The following is a 14,583-nucleotide window of genomic DNA, read 5'->3' as shown; positions in this document are numbered from 1 at the left end:
TAGAAAGAGACCTTCTAAAAACATTAAATTGTATGACTGGCACACGAAACCTTAAATCAGAGTGACTAAATGAAGACTCGGCACAGCACTTCTGAAAGGTTGCTGACCCCTGCTCTAATGCCTCGCACGAGAACGGATTTGGCTGAATCTCCAATGGGTGCCACCCCATCTGAGCATTCTGTGTGCAGGAGAGAGCCCAGTCATTCACCCGCAGTGTGACCAGGGCCCATGCTGCACAGAAATGAACACAGGAATTCTTATATTGGATTTCTTTAATTACTTTCTTAGTCATTGATTCAGTGTAAGATTTCTAAGTTAGTCGCTCCATTGTTCTCCTACTTTATGCTTAGTTCATCGCTCTCAGATGGCCTGATCATTCCAGCATTAACCCTCTTCACAGCTTCTTAAAAAAAAGAGAGAGAGAGAAAACAAAGCAATATTTTACAGCTGTTGGTGTTATGTTAAAAGGTAAAACGGGCAATTTTTTGAAGATTGCATGTAAGGGTACGTCTACACGGCAAACCAAAAACAAGGCAGCCAGTCTGAGCCTGAGTCAACTGACTTGGGCTCATGCAACAGGGCTAAAAATAGTAGTGTAGATGTTCCCACTTGGGCTGGTCTCAGAGTCCGGGCTCCAGACTGAGCGGGAATGAGCCCCGTAGCACAAGTCCCGCAGTTGACTCAGGCTCTGAGACTCGTTGCACAGTTTTGATTTGGTTTGGTTTGGGGGGCTTATTTTTGCAGTGTAGACATACCTATTGATATCCGATATGCTTCACGGGTTTGCTCCTATCGAGGACTAGGCACTTCGGCTCTGTGACAGCTCTGTTGCAGCTGTGCTACTGTAGCATTTCTAGTGTCGACATAGGTAAGGCTTTGCAGCAGGATCAGGCCCTTCATTTAATCCCTGCTTCACCCAATCGCATCCTTTCATCTTTGTGTGGCTATTATTGTCTAAGTGAATGAAAATAGATTACCACAGAATAAACCGAATTAATTAGTCTGGAGTGACCCCCTGGAGGGCAAAAATTCATACGGTTCTGTTTTAAATAGGAGATGGTGGTTAAATCTTACCCAGCATTTTTCATTCTTTCTGTCCCCGGGCAGTAGCAGATGGAGTTTCCCAGTGCTAAATACTGATGCATTTTACATTCCTACTCAGCCTCAGGACGTTTTAGCTTGCCAAGTCCGAACTCAAACTGTGAATGCCAAGGGGACTGATGATAAATAGACATACTGAGCAGCAGGCCTGATCGCTACACCTGCCTCATAGCCTGTGAGTGTCAACCCAGCAATGTGGGAGCTTGGATCAGAGAAGGCGAAGGGCTTGGTTCTGCTAGGTCTGCAAGGAAGGGCCTGATACTAAGCAAGTGACTGTGGTGCCATTAGCTTCACTGGGACTACTCATATGCTTAAAATCAGGCATGTGCATTAAGCACCTTCCTGAGTCTTAATGCTCAAATGTCCAAGCTAATGACAATTAGTATAAAAATACAATTTTTAAAAGACCGCTGAGGGTAATTCTATAGTTTATCAGTACTTACTGAGTACTGTACCTATTACATTCTATCTTACAGGACAATGTAACTCCTTCCTGTACTTACTGACCTACAAATGTTAAGGCATCGTGCAAAAGAATATTACATATCTGACTCCTTTGGGGAGCTCACTCTGTGTGATAGCCTATCGTGTTTCTTCTTTGAATACAAGTGTCCAAAATTCCTGAGCTGTAAAGTTCATATTCCTTTCCACCAGCTGTCTCAGTGCTTGGGCTTCTTTCTTGGATTGTTCAAAGCTTGGTATCCACATCTCTTGCAGAGATGTCCAGCGTACGTTTGGAGAGGAGAACAAGAAAGCCTCAGGTTTCGGGCAACTCAGGTGGTTAACCTGTGCGTTCCATCTCCTGGGTGGCAATCCCTGGCAATGGAGGAGAAACACAGGAAGGGTTTAATTAGACTCCAGGTCATGGATAGCTGCACTGATTAGTAGAAAGTATTCTACCCCCTCCCGAATTCTCTTTCTCAGTTAAAGAATATTTCACTGTTCCTTGCACCGTAGGAACATCTCTTTGTGAAGTTCATGCTCTGGACTGTATCCTGCCTGACTGCTTTGATAGAATGGGCATAGCACATGCAGTGAAACCGAAAACTTCCCTACCCTGCCCTGCAGGATGTACCTTAACGATGCCCTGGAGAGTGAAAGAGTAGGTTGGTTTCCCTGCCCATCCACATGAGTTGTTTGCAGTGTTGTTGTAGCCGTGTTGGGATAAGAGAGACACAAGCCGGTTGGTCCTTTTATTGGACCAGCTTCTGTTGGTGGAAGAGAGACGCTTTCGAGCTTCCCAGAGCTTTTCTTCAGGACACTGTGTCAGCTCAAACGCTTGTCTCTTCCACCAACAGACGTTGGTCCAATAGAAGATATTACCTCGTTGTCGCTCTCACATCCATGAGAGTGGCAGTCATGGCGCTGATTTTCGGAAGGGAGACATCAATTCACTGGGAACGGGACTGAAACCAAATTAGTTTTCATATAGGCCACCAAAAAAAAAGGAATCAGATGGTAAAAGCTTCCAGATGAGACAGAATTGGGCTACACTGAACTGACAACCTAACTGCGAAGGGTTCCCTGTAGCTACCAATCCACTGAGTCATTTCAGCACCATATTCTAATCCCTGCTCTGGGGTCTGATTCTATGCTCATTGCAGTCATTAGCAAAGCTCCCACTGATTTCAATGGATCAGGATCAGAGAATAATAGCCAAAGCCTCAGCTCATAGAAATTGATGATGTTCTCTTGACTTCGACAGAGCTGCGCTGATTTATACCAGCTAAGATTCTGACTTTAAGAGTTTAGCAATTAATTGTTATCATTTCAATATATATATGCATTGTGTGATAGGAGCTATGAAGCAGGCACTGGTGAACTCAGCGGGCCTTTTGGTCCTGGAAGCCTCCTTGATTAGGGAGACCTAGCAATGTGGGAACTAGGAGAATCTCAGCTTTCAGTTCTATAGTTACTCTCTCCTACACCTGCTTCCTACACTTGCATGGTTAAGCAAAAAAGAGGTTGTCTGACCAGAAATTTGCAGAGTAGGTTAAAGGCTCAATAGAACTGACAATCCTAGATAAGCTGAATGCTCAATAACTTGCATGGCAAAATTTTTACTCCCATTTAACTAATGATCAACAGACAAGTATCTGAAAACAACATGAGTATTCTTAGTCCAATTTTCCATAGGAGTACAGTTCATCTTCCTAAGAGTTTTCTGTCTCCCCTTGCCGGTTGATGAGAAAGCGCTACAGTTCAGACTGCCGCAGTAGAAAACAGCAGAGGAGATACAGTATCACAAGCCAGATTGTGTGATAATGTAAATGTAAGCAAAGTTCCTGATTTGGATAAGCAGATGTAAAAATAATTCAATCCATATTGATAAATGACCAAGGGGAAAAAATTCAAAATAGATTTTGGGCACCTCCATTCTTGGTGCTTGAAATTGGACACCCAAACTGCTGTGGAATCTACAATCAGTGGCCACTTTTGAAAAGGTGGCTGCCCCTCTTTACTGCGTGATGATTGAGGCAGACATTAAATGAGTTTGTGGTTTCAGTTTAATTCCAGGTGTGCTGTGTCCCTATCAGAAAAATCCACCACAACTAGTAATCCCAGGAGAGAGGCCCAGGAGACAGAACTACTCTCTGACCCTAACAAGTGGCCCCTCATGATTGTAACTACTGAACTTATGAGGCAGTGTTCTCTAATAAAGTGTATATCAGTCTGTGTATGTCAGCATGGCACCGGAGTTTTAGCCCTGCTGGAAGATCAGTCAGATTCTGTTCGCCAAAGCTAGCTATACTTAAAAGAAAACAACCCCAAACCCAATGAGAGTTATGAGTACCTTTTCCTGCCTTCTGATGTTTTCCCACACCCTATTACACACCATGCACTCAAACACATCAATATAATTGTCCTGCGTGATATCCTGGACTCCCCATTTGCGTTCTTGGATAGCAGCGAGCAGTCGTTGATTGGAGATGGCCCCTTTCACTTTCCATTCTAGGTAGGCCTCGTACTCTTTGTCATTTGTATCCAGTGCCTTGATGTAGTGTGCCAGCTCCCTGGGATGTGAAAATCTTGTTACAAGGATTGCACTCTTATTGCTAGGAAGCCAGTCTGTAATGCTGGGGGACCCATAGTACACTGGTACCACTCCCAACTTGAGGGGCCTCCAGAGCTTTTCAGTGATGTAATCCTCGCAAACTGCGTTTTCAAAAGCAAGAATGAATTTGTACTGAGCAAGTATTCTATAGAAGTTACCATCGTCCATGGAGGCTGGGTTTTTGAGGTGCTGGGGAAGGTCTCTGTTATGCAAGCATTCACCATAGGCGTCCACCTGGATGTAGCTCATCAGCTCACGCACGTAGCTGTCCCGGTCTGAAGGAGGGTCGCAATCGGACTGCACATACACAAGCGGTGCAAGTCCTTTTCTCAAGCTATTCTTCTTTTGCAACGGAACCATGTATCTCACAGACTTTATGACCTCTATGCCCTCCAGATACTGAGTAGTCAGTGGCAGATGGGAGTGGCGACTGAAGGTAGCTGTATGGTTGAACAAGGTGATGGTAGGTTTGTGGAAGAGCTTGTAGTTGTTTTTGGGCGACTCTTCATGGAAAAGGGCCCAGTCGTGATGGCGTTTACGAGGGAGGGGTAAGCTATCTATATTAAAGTCAGTACCTAGACAAACACAAATAATGTTACTAGCCATATCCTTAATATATTGAACTAGGAAAAAAAATATTTTTAAATCACTGTAAAAGGCCCTTGTAATTTACTTCGGGCCTAGCTGTGCCACTGTTACTCACAATGAATATGATTGTATGTGTAGTAAGGTTCTGTTGACTGCAAAAGGACTAGTCCTGTAGTATGGTACTACTCACCATAAGTAAAGGTGGCACAACTGGCCTCTTAATATTTCCAGTAAACTCTGTAATGGAATAGCAGTGTTTTAGATTACAGATAGGCTGAAAAGGGTTGTGTTAATTTTGCATTTTAGTGGACTTATTATCTTTAATTGTTGTAAGACACTTAGAAATAACAGGATTGCTTTCTTCTCTGGAACGATGGGCCACAGAGTCAAAATAAAATTCCAGATACAATAGTCATAATTATGAAACCAACAATTACAGCACAACAATAAACACTAGTGTGAGGATGTGGGTATCTGTACCACATGTTCTTGTATAACCAAGTTCTCAGATTATAGGCCTTGGAGCATATGAGTTACCATTAAGGTGAATCATGTGTGGTGGATCTGCAAAGCTGGGGACTTCAACTCCTATCCGCCTCCTCCTCACTGTACATCCCCTTCCCCTGGCCAGGTAAGGTCCTGAACGAGGATGTGGCAGGGCCCTGTTTGGGACTCAGAAGTGGGAGCCACTTAGCGGCAGGAAGCTGAAGAGACGCCTTGGGAACTGTTGACAGGGCCACAAATGGACAGGCTGTGACTGCTGGACGTCATAGCTGGGTGCAGGTCTCTGTGGGGCTTTTGGAGGAGCAGCAGCAGCTGGGCAGGGAGCCAATGCAATGAGGGACACTAACTGAGCCTGGCTTGGAAGCCTGCAGATGCTTATTTGCTTGAGTACAGACTGGACTGGAGAGGGCACCCCAGGAACGAGGCCTGAAGCGCCCTGCCTCTCAATTGGACTGCCCACAGGGGCCCAAACAAGAACCACAATTGCTCACTTTGAACTGTAACTAAGCCTCTATATCCAGGGTATCGGCAACCTTTCTCCTTTCCTGCCAGCCCTAGTAAAAACCTTTCCTTAGCCATGTGTCTGATTGGCTATTGGGTTCCACCAGGGCTAGCGCCTACAAGGCCTACCTGCTGAAGCACCTACTGTGCTTGCCCGCAAAATGTGGTACACCAGGCATGCTAGTGGCACCCCTAAGGTTTGGGGTACACAGTAACCCCAATAATTACACATGCTTATTGGAGCTTGTGTCCATTTACCTTTAAAGTAACTGTACTTTCCCCAACCCCCAAGGATAAGAAAAAGTAGAAAGAACAGGAGTACTTGTGGCACCTTAGAGACTAACAAATTTATTTAGTCTCTAAGGTGCCACAAGTACTCCTGTTCTTTTGCGGATACAGACTAACACGGCTGCTACTCTGAAAGAAAAAGTAAGACATTATTCCAAAAAGCTTTAGTAACCAAATATCCAGGAGTTATAACAGATAAGAGAATTAATCCAGACAAATGGAAATTTGGGACAGATTCACTCAGACCACTCCAGCAATGCAAAGTAGCCATAAACTTGGCCTTTCAACTGTCCCCTTAGACTGGGGTTTTGGCTGCTTTGCATCACTAGAATGACCCAAAGCAGCCAGACCATGGTGGTAAATCAGACACTCTCGCTCCAGGACTTTTTGTGTGAAGTTCATTTGATTAGTCTGTGATTTGTGTTTTAGGATTAACTGCAAAGTGCTTAAAAAAATTATATTAGGACAACTCCTTATTGGTTGGGGACTACGGTATATATTATTTGATTGTAGTTTAAGTGCTAGCAGTTTGGAGATTATATTTTAATCATTATTCTCGATCGAGGGGATCTGGCCATGAAACAACGTCCAGAGGTCATCAGGTGAAGCCAAAGTCTGACCATCTTTAGGAAACGCAGCAAGACCTGATTCTTTGAAAAAGACTTCCCATCATAAGAATGACACTCCCTTCAATCCAACCAGCTCCTACAGTGATGGGTGGCAGTATAAAATCCTAATACCAATAGTGCAAGAGCCATAAATGACAATGGATGGTATTTGGGGGAGCTAAAGCCTTCTGTATCCTCTTCTTTTTACATGTGATTCTGTGTGGTGACCATATGTTCCCACGATGAGGCATCATACTGCACATAGGAAAATGATCCTCATTTTTTCTGTTTTCGCTGTGTTATTGCGATGTGAGCTGCTAGCAGTGGAGGTGAATTATTAGAACAGTAGCTCATGAGAGCTATTTTATTTTTAAAACATGCTTTCAAGTGGTGTTAGGAAGAGCTAAAGAGTAGAGGATAGTGAAATACCGTAGACTTCTGAGTAACCTTGACTTCGCTGGCTTTTACATGTACACCTCCTCTTTGAGGAGGTGTCAAGAAAAACGGGACTATAAAGAGGATGTGAGAAAGCAGAGGGAGTGGAAAGGGGAGTGTAAAACTGACTAACTGAGAAGAGGAGAATTAGGCAAAGGGAAGCCTGTACTCAAGGTAAAAGCCCTGAAATGACTGGTTCCAATAGCACACACTTAATCTTGGTCAAGCTGGTAGACAAAGAACTTTTAAGGATTAAAGAGATGATGACCGTACCTGCCACTGTGGGACAAAGGGGAATTAATAAGATTATGACGAGATGAAGAAGGTGGAACAAGATGGAAAACGCTCATAATTATAGTCTCCAAAGTATTAATTAGGAAACCCGTAATACGTGGCAAAGTGCAGAGGGGAATGGGGGATATGAAAAGGCTCTGCTCCTTTGAAGGCACCTTGCACACAGGGTCTCATCCCCCAGGGGTAGACAGGGCAGAACTCCCCTGGCTCTTAAGGTATGTCTACACTGCAGTCACCGGGTGCCGTTTCAGCTCGTGTAGACATACCCGAGGTAGATTTCATCTAGCTAGCTCAGGTACCAGAGCAGTGAAGCTGCACGGCCAGCCTATACTGAGCATGCACTGCCTGGCTTCTCAGCTCCGGTGCTCAAGCCAGCTGGATTCAAGCTAGTTTGGGCATGTCCACATCAGCTGCAATCACACTCCATAACTGCCGTGTAGACGTACCCTTAGAATTCTCATGTCTGCGGCTTTGGTAGTGGGGACGCTACCCCCGCCAAGAGGTTCACTTCTAGCAGCCGGCACCTTGGCTCCTGGCAGACCCTTCTGAGGGTTTGTCTCCACTGCAATCCGGGGTGTGACTGAAGCTAGAAGAGATATACCTGAGCTGGCTTTACTTGCGCTACTGTGGCTAAAAATAGCAATGTAAATGCAAAGCGCGGGTTTCAGCACATGTGGGACCCTACGTACATAGTCACATTACTAGCCCACGCTGGGGTCCATTCCTCCACAGCTATACCGCTATTTTTGTCATTAAAGCTAGCCAGAATGGCTACCCTAGCTTCAATCACATCTCTGACTGCAGTGGAGACATACCCTTAGTTGGCTCCTAAATCCACAGGAAGCAGGAGCTCTCCCTGCAAATGTAAACGCTGTGATCCCAGTTTTTAAAAGGGAACTGCATGGAAACCCTCCCAAGGGCAGGCGTAAAATCCACTGTTGGGGCAACTCTCCACCTTTGAACAGAACCCTGAGCTCTGAGGAGAGGAGTGGGCCTCTGCGACAGGTCAGCAGTGCCTCTTTCGAGACATCACCCACACAGGATGCCTGGGAGAGTAAAGAGGGATGACTCGCCATAAACAAAAGCAAGTATTGCTAGGAAAGCAATTCCACCGAAAAGCACCTTCTTCTTTCACTTTAAGGCACAAAATCTTCTGAATATCCACAGGCAAAAATTTCAGAGGCAGAGCAGGGACGCTTCTCCTTTGAGGATGCAATTCCCTGGCAGGTATCTAGAGCTGTGGTTCGCAACCTATTTACCATTGTGGGCTGCATCTGTATGGCCATGAGGATGTCACATGGGCCACAGCTCTGGGCTGCAAGCGGCCCGCAGGTTGAGATCTTGAGATACAAACACCCAGATTTCCATCCACAAGACAATGGCAGGTGTAAACTTCACAGTAGTAAACTGAACCCTCCAAGAGATGGCTGCCCTTCTGAAAAGCTTAACCAGAATGTACAATAAAGGCAAGTTAATGCTAATATGAGAGCTTGCTTTATGCATTCCTTAACTTTCCTATGTTTAAATATGTGACAACCTTGCATTAACATAGGGTTTCTTTTCCGCATTTAATATAATAGGCGAGCTTGGAGTCTGGCTTGACTGGCAGTGATAGATCATTCCCTGCTATTTTAAAACCAAACATTTTTGAATTTGCCTTTGCAAAAGGTTTCAAAATGTGCACTGTCATCATGATTTAAAAAAAGGACTTGGAGGGTCTTTTTGCTAATATATTCATTCCAATTTAATTAAGTATATTTAATCATCTCCCCAAGCTTGGTACAATGAGCCACTTGTATTTCTGTTAGAGCTGGGGGTGGCAAACAGAAGCACTGTCATAGGCCAGAAATATCACAGACTTTATAGTATACATGTGATGTAAGCTTTGGTTTCCTTTTATTTAAAATGGGTCAGCGTTTGATTCCTTTGCTAATTTTTTCTTCCCATTCATGCTTCAGCACAGCCTCACTAATAGACTAAACTGACCTACTTATCCTTTGGAATTGGGTGTCGTTTAGAGCTCTCAGAATGGAAGAGGTGGGAAGTTTGCAGTTAAATAAAGCTAACTGATTATCACAAGCCATTTGTTTCCTGTGGTTCACATTTTGTAAAAAAAATAAAAAACAACCAAAAAACCACATGCGCCCCCCTGAGCTAATGAATCAAGGTACTGAACCCTGAAATAGTCTTCTAATATCAGATATTTTAGTTGACGGCAGCCTACAGTCAGAGAATAAAAAAATCTTCCTTGCACGAAATGCATAAAATGCAGTTTTTCTCTAAAAGGAAACTTTGTACAAATTGCAGCTTCTTAACTGATGTATTTTGAGTTATATCTGCTTACATTAGTGACAAAAATGTTGTTTCTGCTTTTGACTGCAGAGCCAACACGGCTCAGAGAGAGAACTAGATTCTACTCTTTGGGCATCATCAATGATAATTGTTTAGTGAGTTCCACTCACAGTCAACTAGTTACCCCTTTGGCAAGGAAGGGAATGGCGTGGTATCACATAAGACAAATGGGCGAGGCTAGGAAAGAAACAAGCTTGACTCTCAGATCTGGGGCTGAGTTTTCAGGACTGGCAGGGAGAAGAATGTCCATGTCACATGTAAACCGAGCACATTTGATCTAGAAGTCAGCGAGAGACAATACACAAGTAATTCCACAACGCCATTTCACAGGATCACTTTTCAGAGTAGAACTGCACTTTAGGTGCAAGTGGAGATACTTGCCAGTGCACTTTATCACCAGAGAGACTTTAACAACTTTTGCTGTGGAGGTTTACAGTTGCTCTGTACTTGATCTATAACAGAAATAGCAGGGGAATAACAGAGAAATAGTCACACATTGAAAATGACTCAATTCCTTACCATAGAAGAGGAAGGCTTTTGTCATGTGATTATGCTGGTAGGTCCTCTTGATAGTAAAGAAACAGACATCCTGTCCACACTGACCTAACCTCCCAGTCTCACCAGTCAGCGGGGACCACCAAAGCAGGATAGGGTATCTGTCCGCATCTAAAACTCTCCTGGTATTGCTGTAGAGTTCCTGTTTATTAAAAAACTGATATGCATGTTTCTGCTGCTCCTCCAGTTTTAATGAACCATCTTGTAAACTGGAGACTTTTATCTTCCTTTCAGACTTGCCCAGTTCAAGAACCACCTTTGGAGAAAAACACATACATCATAACTTGCATGGCCAGGGACACAGAGTTTGGCTAGCAGACGCTAATTTCCTTGTGGAAAGTTTGTCAGTGAAACGCAGCCATCTCTTGGGGAACGTTGGCAGCTGTTTAGTAGCATTAAGCAGCACTTCATGGCTGTTTTAGTATAGGAAGTGAAAAATACTATACCCATTTGAAACTGTAAAGGGAATTTAAGTAGACAAAGTAAATTATTCAGCTTGAAGCTGGTGAGGGGCCCCAGTGGTTTATAATATACTTTCTGCTGTCTGTCTGGTAAAGACTTACAAAATGGAGGGTGGCCCATTTTTAAAACTAGCCCTGCCTGTTACAGGCGTGCTCTAGAAAAGGGAGGTGTCAGAAAACAGTGAAATTACAAGAGAAGAGGCAAGTAGATGGCGCTCAAGAATACACAAAATTGCCGCAGGGTTTTGTAGGATCACTAAACCCTTGTTACGTTGCACTGTAAATGGTTCTTTGTGCACAGGGCGAAGAATGAGATTGCTTAATAGTTGGGGGCAGGGGGGAGGGTTACACTCTAATATCTATGATTATATAATTCAACTCCTGGCCAGACCAAATGAACCTGCTTAGCTTGTGAGAGCTATTGAGATTGCAGCCTAGAGGAGTCTGACTGCAAGCCAAGACTGACTGACATTAGCCGTGGTTGCTGTCTATTAATAAAGGCCAGTCTGGTCTAAGCCAGCAGCAAATTAAGATACTGCCATGCTGGTTCAGCTGTGCCGGCTGGCATGGTGTGAGGCAGAACCACGTCCCACTGCTCTCCTCCCAGCTGCTCTGGGTGGAAGGAAGTGGGCACACAGCAGACTGAGAGAGATCCTGGAGGGCAGAGAGGAGGGTCTCAGACTTCAGGAGAAGAGGACCAGCAAAATGCAGGACGAAGAACAATTTTGGGGTGGGAAAGGGGAAATGAAGTCCCAGTTTTCTCCAGGGGAAGAGGAGGAACTGCCCTGAAGATACTGCAGGAGGAATGGGCCTGTTTTCTGCTGCCCAAAGATGAGCTAATTAAATATACTCTGCAATAGGTAAGATTATTTATATATCATGGAAAAAGATGAACATATTTATCTTTCATGTCAGACTTTTTTGCTGGCCTGACGCTGTGCTTCCTACCACCATAAATGGCCATTGGGTCAGTACAGACTTGGAAGGAAGAGTCACCATCACCATTCGCGGCAGTGCCTAGGTTTCCCTGGTGGTCTACTGTCCCAGTACTTAACAGGTGGCCCTGCCTACCTCATGGGAGATGACAAGCCCCGGGCTACTATGGAATGGCTGCAGATCCAAACAGCCAGGATTTAGGAGTTTTGTGATACTATGATTGAAGGACAATGCATTGGAGGCAATGCTCCGGGAGACACCCAGCTCTGAGAACACTTTCTCAACTCTGTCAACTGTGTCAGGGCTTCCTGGCCACAGTTTGCAGTCAGTAGCTGAGTCCAAACTTATTAATGACTTTAGACATCTTTAAACATGCATCAAAATGTCATTTGTCTGGAGGAGAAGGGCTACTGAGGAATGCCTATTAATAATAATAATAATAATAAAAAAGTAGAAAGATCAGACTTTAAATGAATTGTGGCCTTTTGTCTTCATTTTTTATATAAGATGCCATAATTATTAGTGTCATTGAAAGTTTTCTAAGCCCTTATTACCCACATTGATTCTTTGCCCTTGGGTTTTGTCTTTTCTCCTTGTTTTGTAAGTAAGTTATTAATTCATTTACCTTTCCCCTCTAGCCCTGTGCTCTCAGTGAAGTACCCAACTAATAGACATTATTTACACGGATTCTTCTGAAAGTGTTATTTATTAATGAAAATATTCAGGGCCTTTAATGGCATCTTTGTCCTGCCAGAATTGTGTACCAGTTGGAGTGCAACCACATACATCTCTTTTCCCTCCCTTCCCCGACTAGAACTCCGCAGCTACCCAATCTGAGGATTAACGGTACCTGGAGTGTAAGAAGAAGAAAAAAGAAGGCCGTAAAGCAGAAGAAAGATGCCCAAAGTCTCTTCCTCCCAATTCTAATCATGCTGCGCTGCCAGGCACACAGAGTGCCAAGTGGTGGTCAAGGCCTGTTATCAGGGATACCAGCTCCTCCTGCAGCTTCAGTCATTCCTGCCGTGCCTTCCCATTCTGTCATTGTTTCTCTCAATGGCCACAGCTGCTCAGAAGGAGGCTCCATCAAGGATTGTATCCCAAGCTCAGTGTTTGGTTCAGTGTCTAGACAGGACTGTGTTCTTCTGTAGACATCAGACCAGCGTTTTGAACCAAAGATACCTTGGAGGTGGATGCACTAGCTAAATCAAACACAGAGTGAAGGGGCAAATATTAGAAACCTATGTGCTGTAAACAAAAGTGCAGTTAAAATTAGTACCAGGTGGAACATTGAGATGCACTCAGCTGATACCTTTACTACATACGTTTCAGACAGAAGCCAGGCCTGCTAAGCACACTAACAAACTAGACAGAGCCTGATTCTCCACTGATAGGAACCTCATAGGCATTGACCTGTGAGCAAAATACCTGTAAAAACACCTGTGTCATTGAGCGGAAGATTCTGATTTGCACTCACTGTACACAGGTGTAAATGACCAGAGCTTGACAATTTACCCAACATCTACGAGCCTGAGAACTAATAACAAGAGTGAGAAATACCTCTATCCGCCCCATCAGAAACCATGTATTATTACTTGTCCTTGCTATCAAGACAGTGCCTAGAGACCCCCTTGTGGACATCACCAGCTGGAGAGGATTAAAGCACCCACTAGGTTGCTCTACTCTGTGCCTGGCTGGCCTCAAACTGGCCCTAGAATCATGGAGCTACGACCGGCTCCTTTGTGACTCCCCCTCTCAACTGTACCCCACGGAAGCTGGTTGCAGCAGCAGCAAATGTTGCCCAATGAGTTTGCCACCATGTTCTCCATCTGTGCAGCATAGGGCTGAACTATTAGCATGCTGAGGTGGGAGGGTTTTACATGCCCTTTGCATAGTATAATTGGCTGCACACATTGGCGCGGGGAGTACGGGTGCTGGATCTCCTGCATGGTACCAGACTGAGCCAGAGGACATACATCTCTACCTTGGGATGAATGGGAAACTAGACGGTTTCAAAGCTCTTTGAGGCAAACTACACCAGGAGTTCAGCTGGGAGACCCTATCAACAGAAGTCTGTAGTGAAGATCAAGCCTTGGATATTTCATAGACTAAGATTAATATTTAAATGGTTCAATAATTTTATATTTGAGATATGAGACCAAAAGCAAAATGTCTTCAACCATATCTCTTTACAAGGGTCTCCCTCTGGAGTGCGCTAGACTTTTTGTACCTTTCTGCTTGTTAACAAAACACATTCAAATGAATTCCTCATTAATATTTTCATTGTGTGCAACAGTTAATATTAATATAAAACATCCAAAACCACTACATTAAAAGCATATTCACATTACAAAGTTAAGCACTCAAAAGTTAGGAAATGCCAGAATTAAGGCTGCCTGTGCAAACTTAATTTAACCCCCTTACTTCCATGTATTTTATGAAACAGACTTTAATTACGTGATTACATACTATTTTTTCCACAGGACCCGGCCTCCTTCAGTGAATAGGTAGTTATTCAGTAACTCTATTATCGTCATTCAATAGGTGGCCTTAAACCTTATTTACCACACACCATTCAAACCCAGCACTGAATACAGAATTATGAATTTCCACCCAAGTGGGGGGACTTTAACTACCTGATCAAGGCCTTTGACACAATGACTCGCTAGGGCCTATGGAAACTCCTTCATACACTTAGTGGCCCGGAGAAGATGATTGCTGTTATTCACTTATTCCACAGTGGCCAGGATGATGGACTGTGCCGACTCATCAGAAGCCTTCGCTGTCACCAACGGCACCAAACAAGGCTACGTAATGGCTCCAGCCCATGCTTTTGTTTGCATTCCAGGACTTCGATGGAGGTGTACACAGCCAGTTCAGATTGGATGGGGGCCTATTCAATCTACAG

At 44.1% G+C, this 14,583-nt stretch overlaps 1 protein-coding gene across 1 annotated transcript; it reads right to left on the bottom strand.

Annotated features, from left to right (window-relative positions):
- Nucleotides 1–1,683: 1,683 nt before the first annotated feature.
- On the bottom strand, nucleotides 1,684–12,609 carry FUT10 (fucosyltransferase 10). Its single transcript, XM_065406696.1, has 4 exons — nucleotides 12,529–12,609; nucleotides 10,246–10,537; nucleotides 3,896–4,731; nucleotides 1,684–1,917 (listed from the first exon to the last, which is right to left on the bottom strand). The coding sequence occupies exons 1-4, from the start codon at nucleotides 12,607–12,609 to the stop codon at nucleotides 1,684–1,686; spliced, it is 1,443 nt and encodes a 480-aa protein (XP_065262768.1).
- Between the last annotated feature and the right edge of the window lie 1,974 nt (nucleotides 12,610–14,583).

Source organism: Emys orbicularis, chromosome 6 (genome assembly GCF_028017835.1).
Source record: "Emys orbicularis isolate rEmyOrb1 chromosome 6, rEmyOrb1.hap1, whole genome shotgun sequence".
NCBI classification, from domain to species: domain Eukaryota; kingdom Metazoa; phylum Chordata; order Testudines; family Emydidae; genus Emys; species Emys orbicularis.
This window is presented reverse-complemented; position numbering and strand designations above follow the sequence as displayed.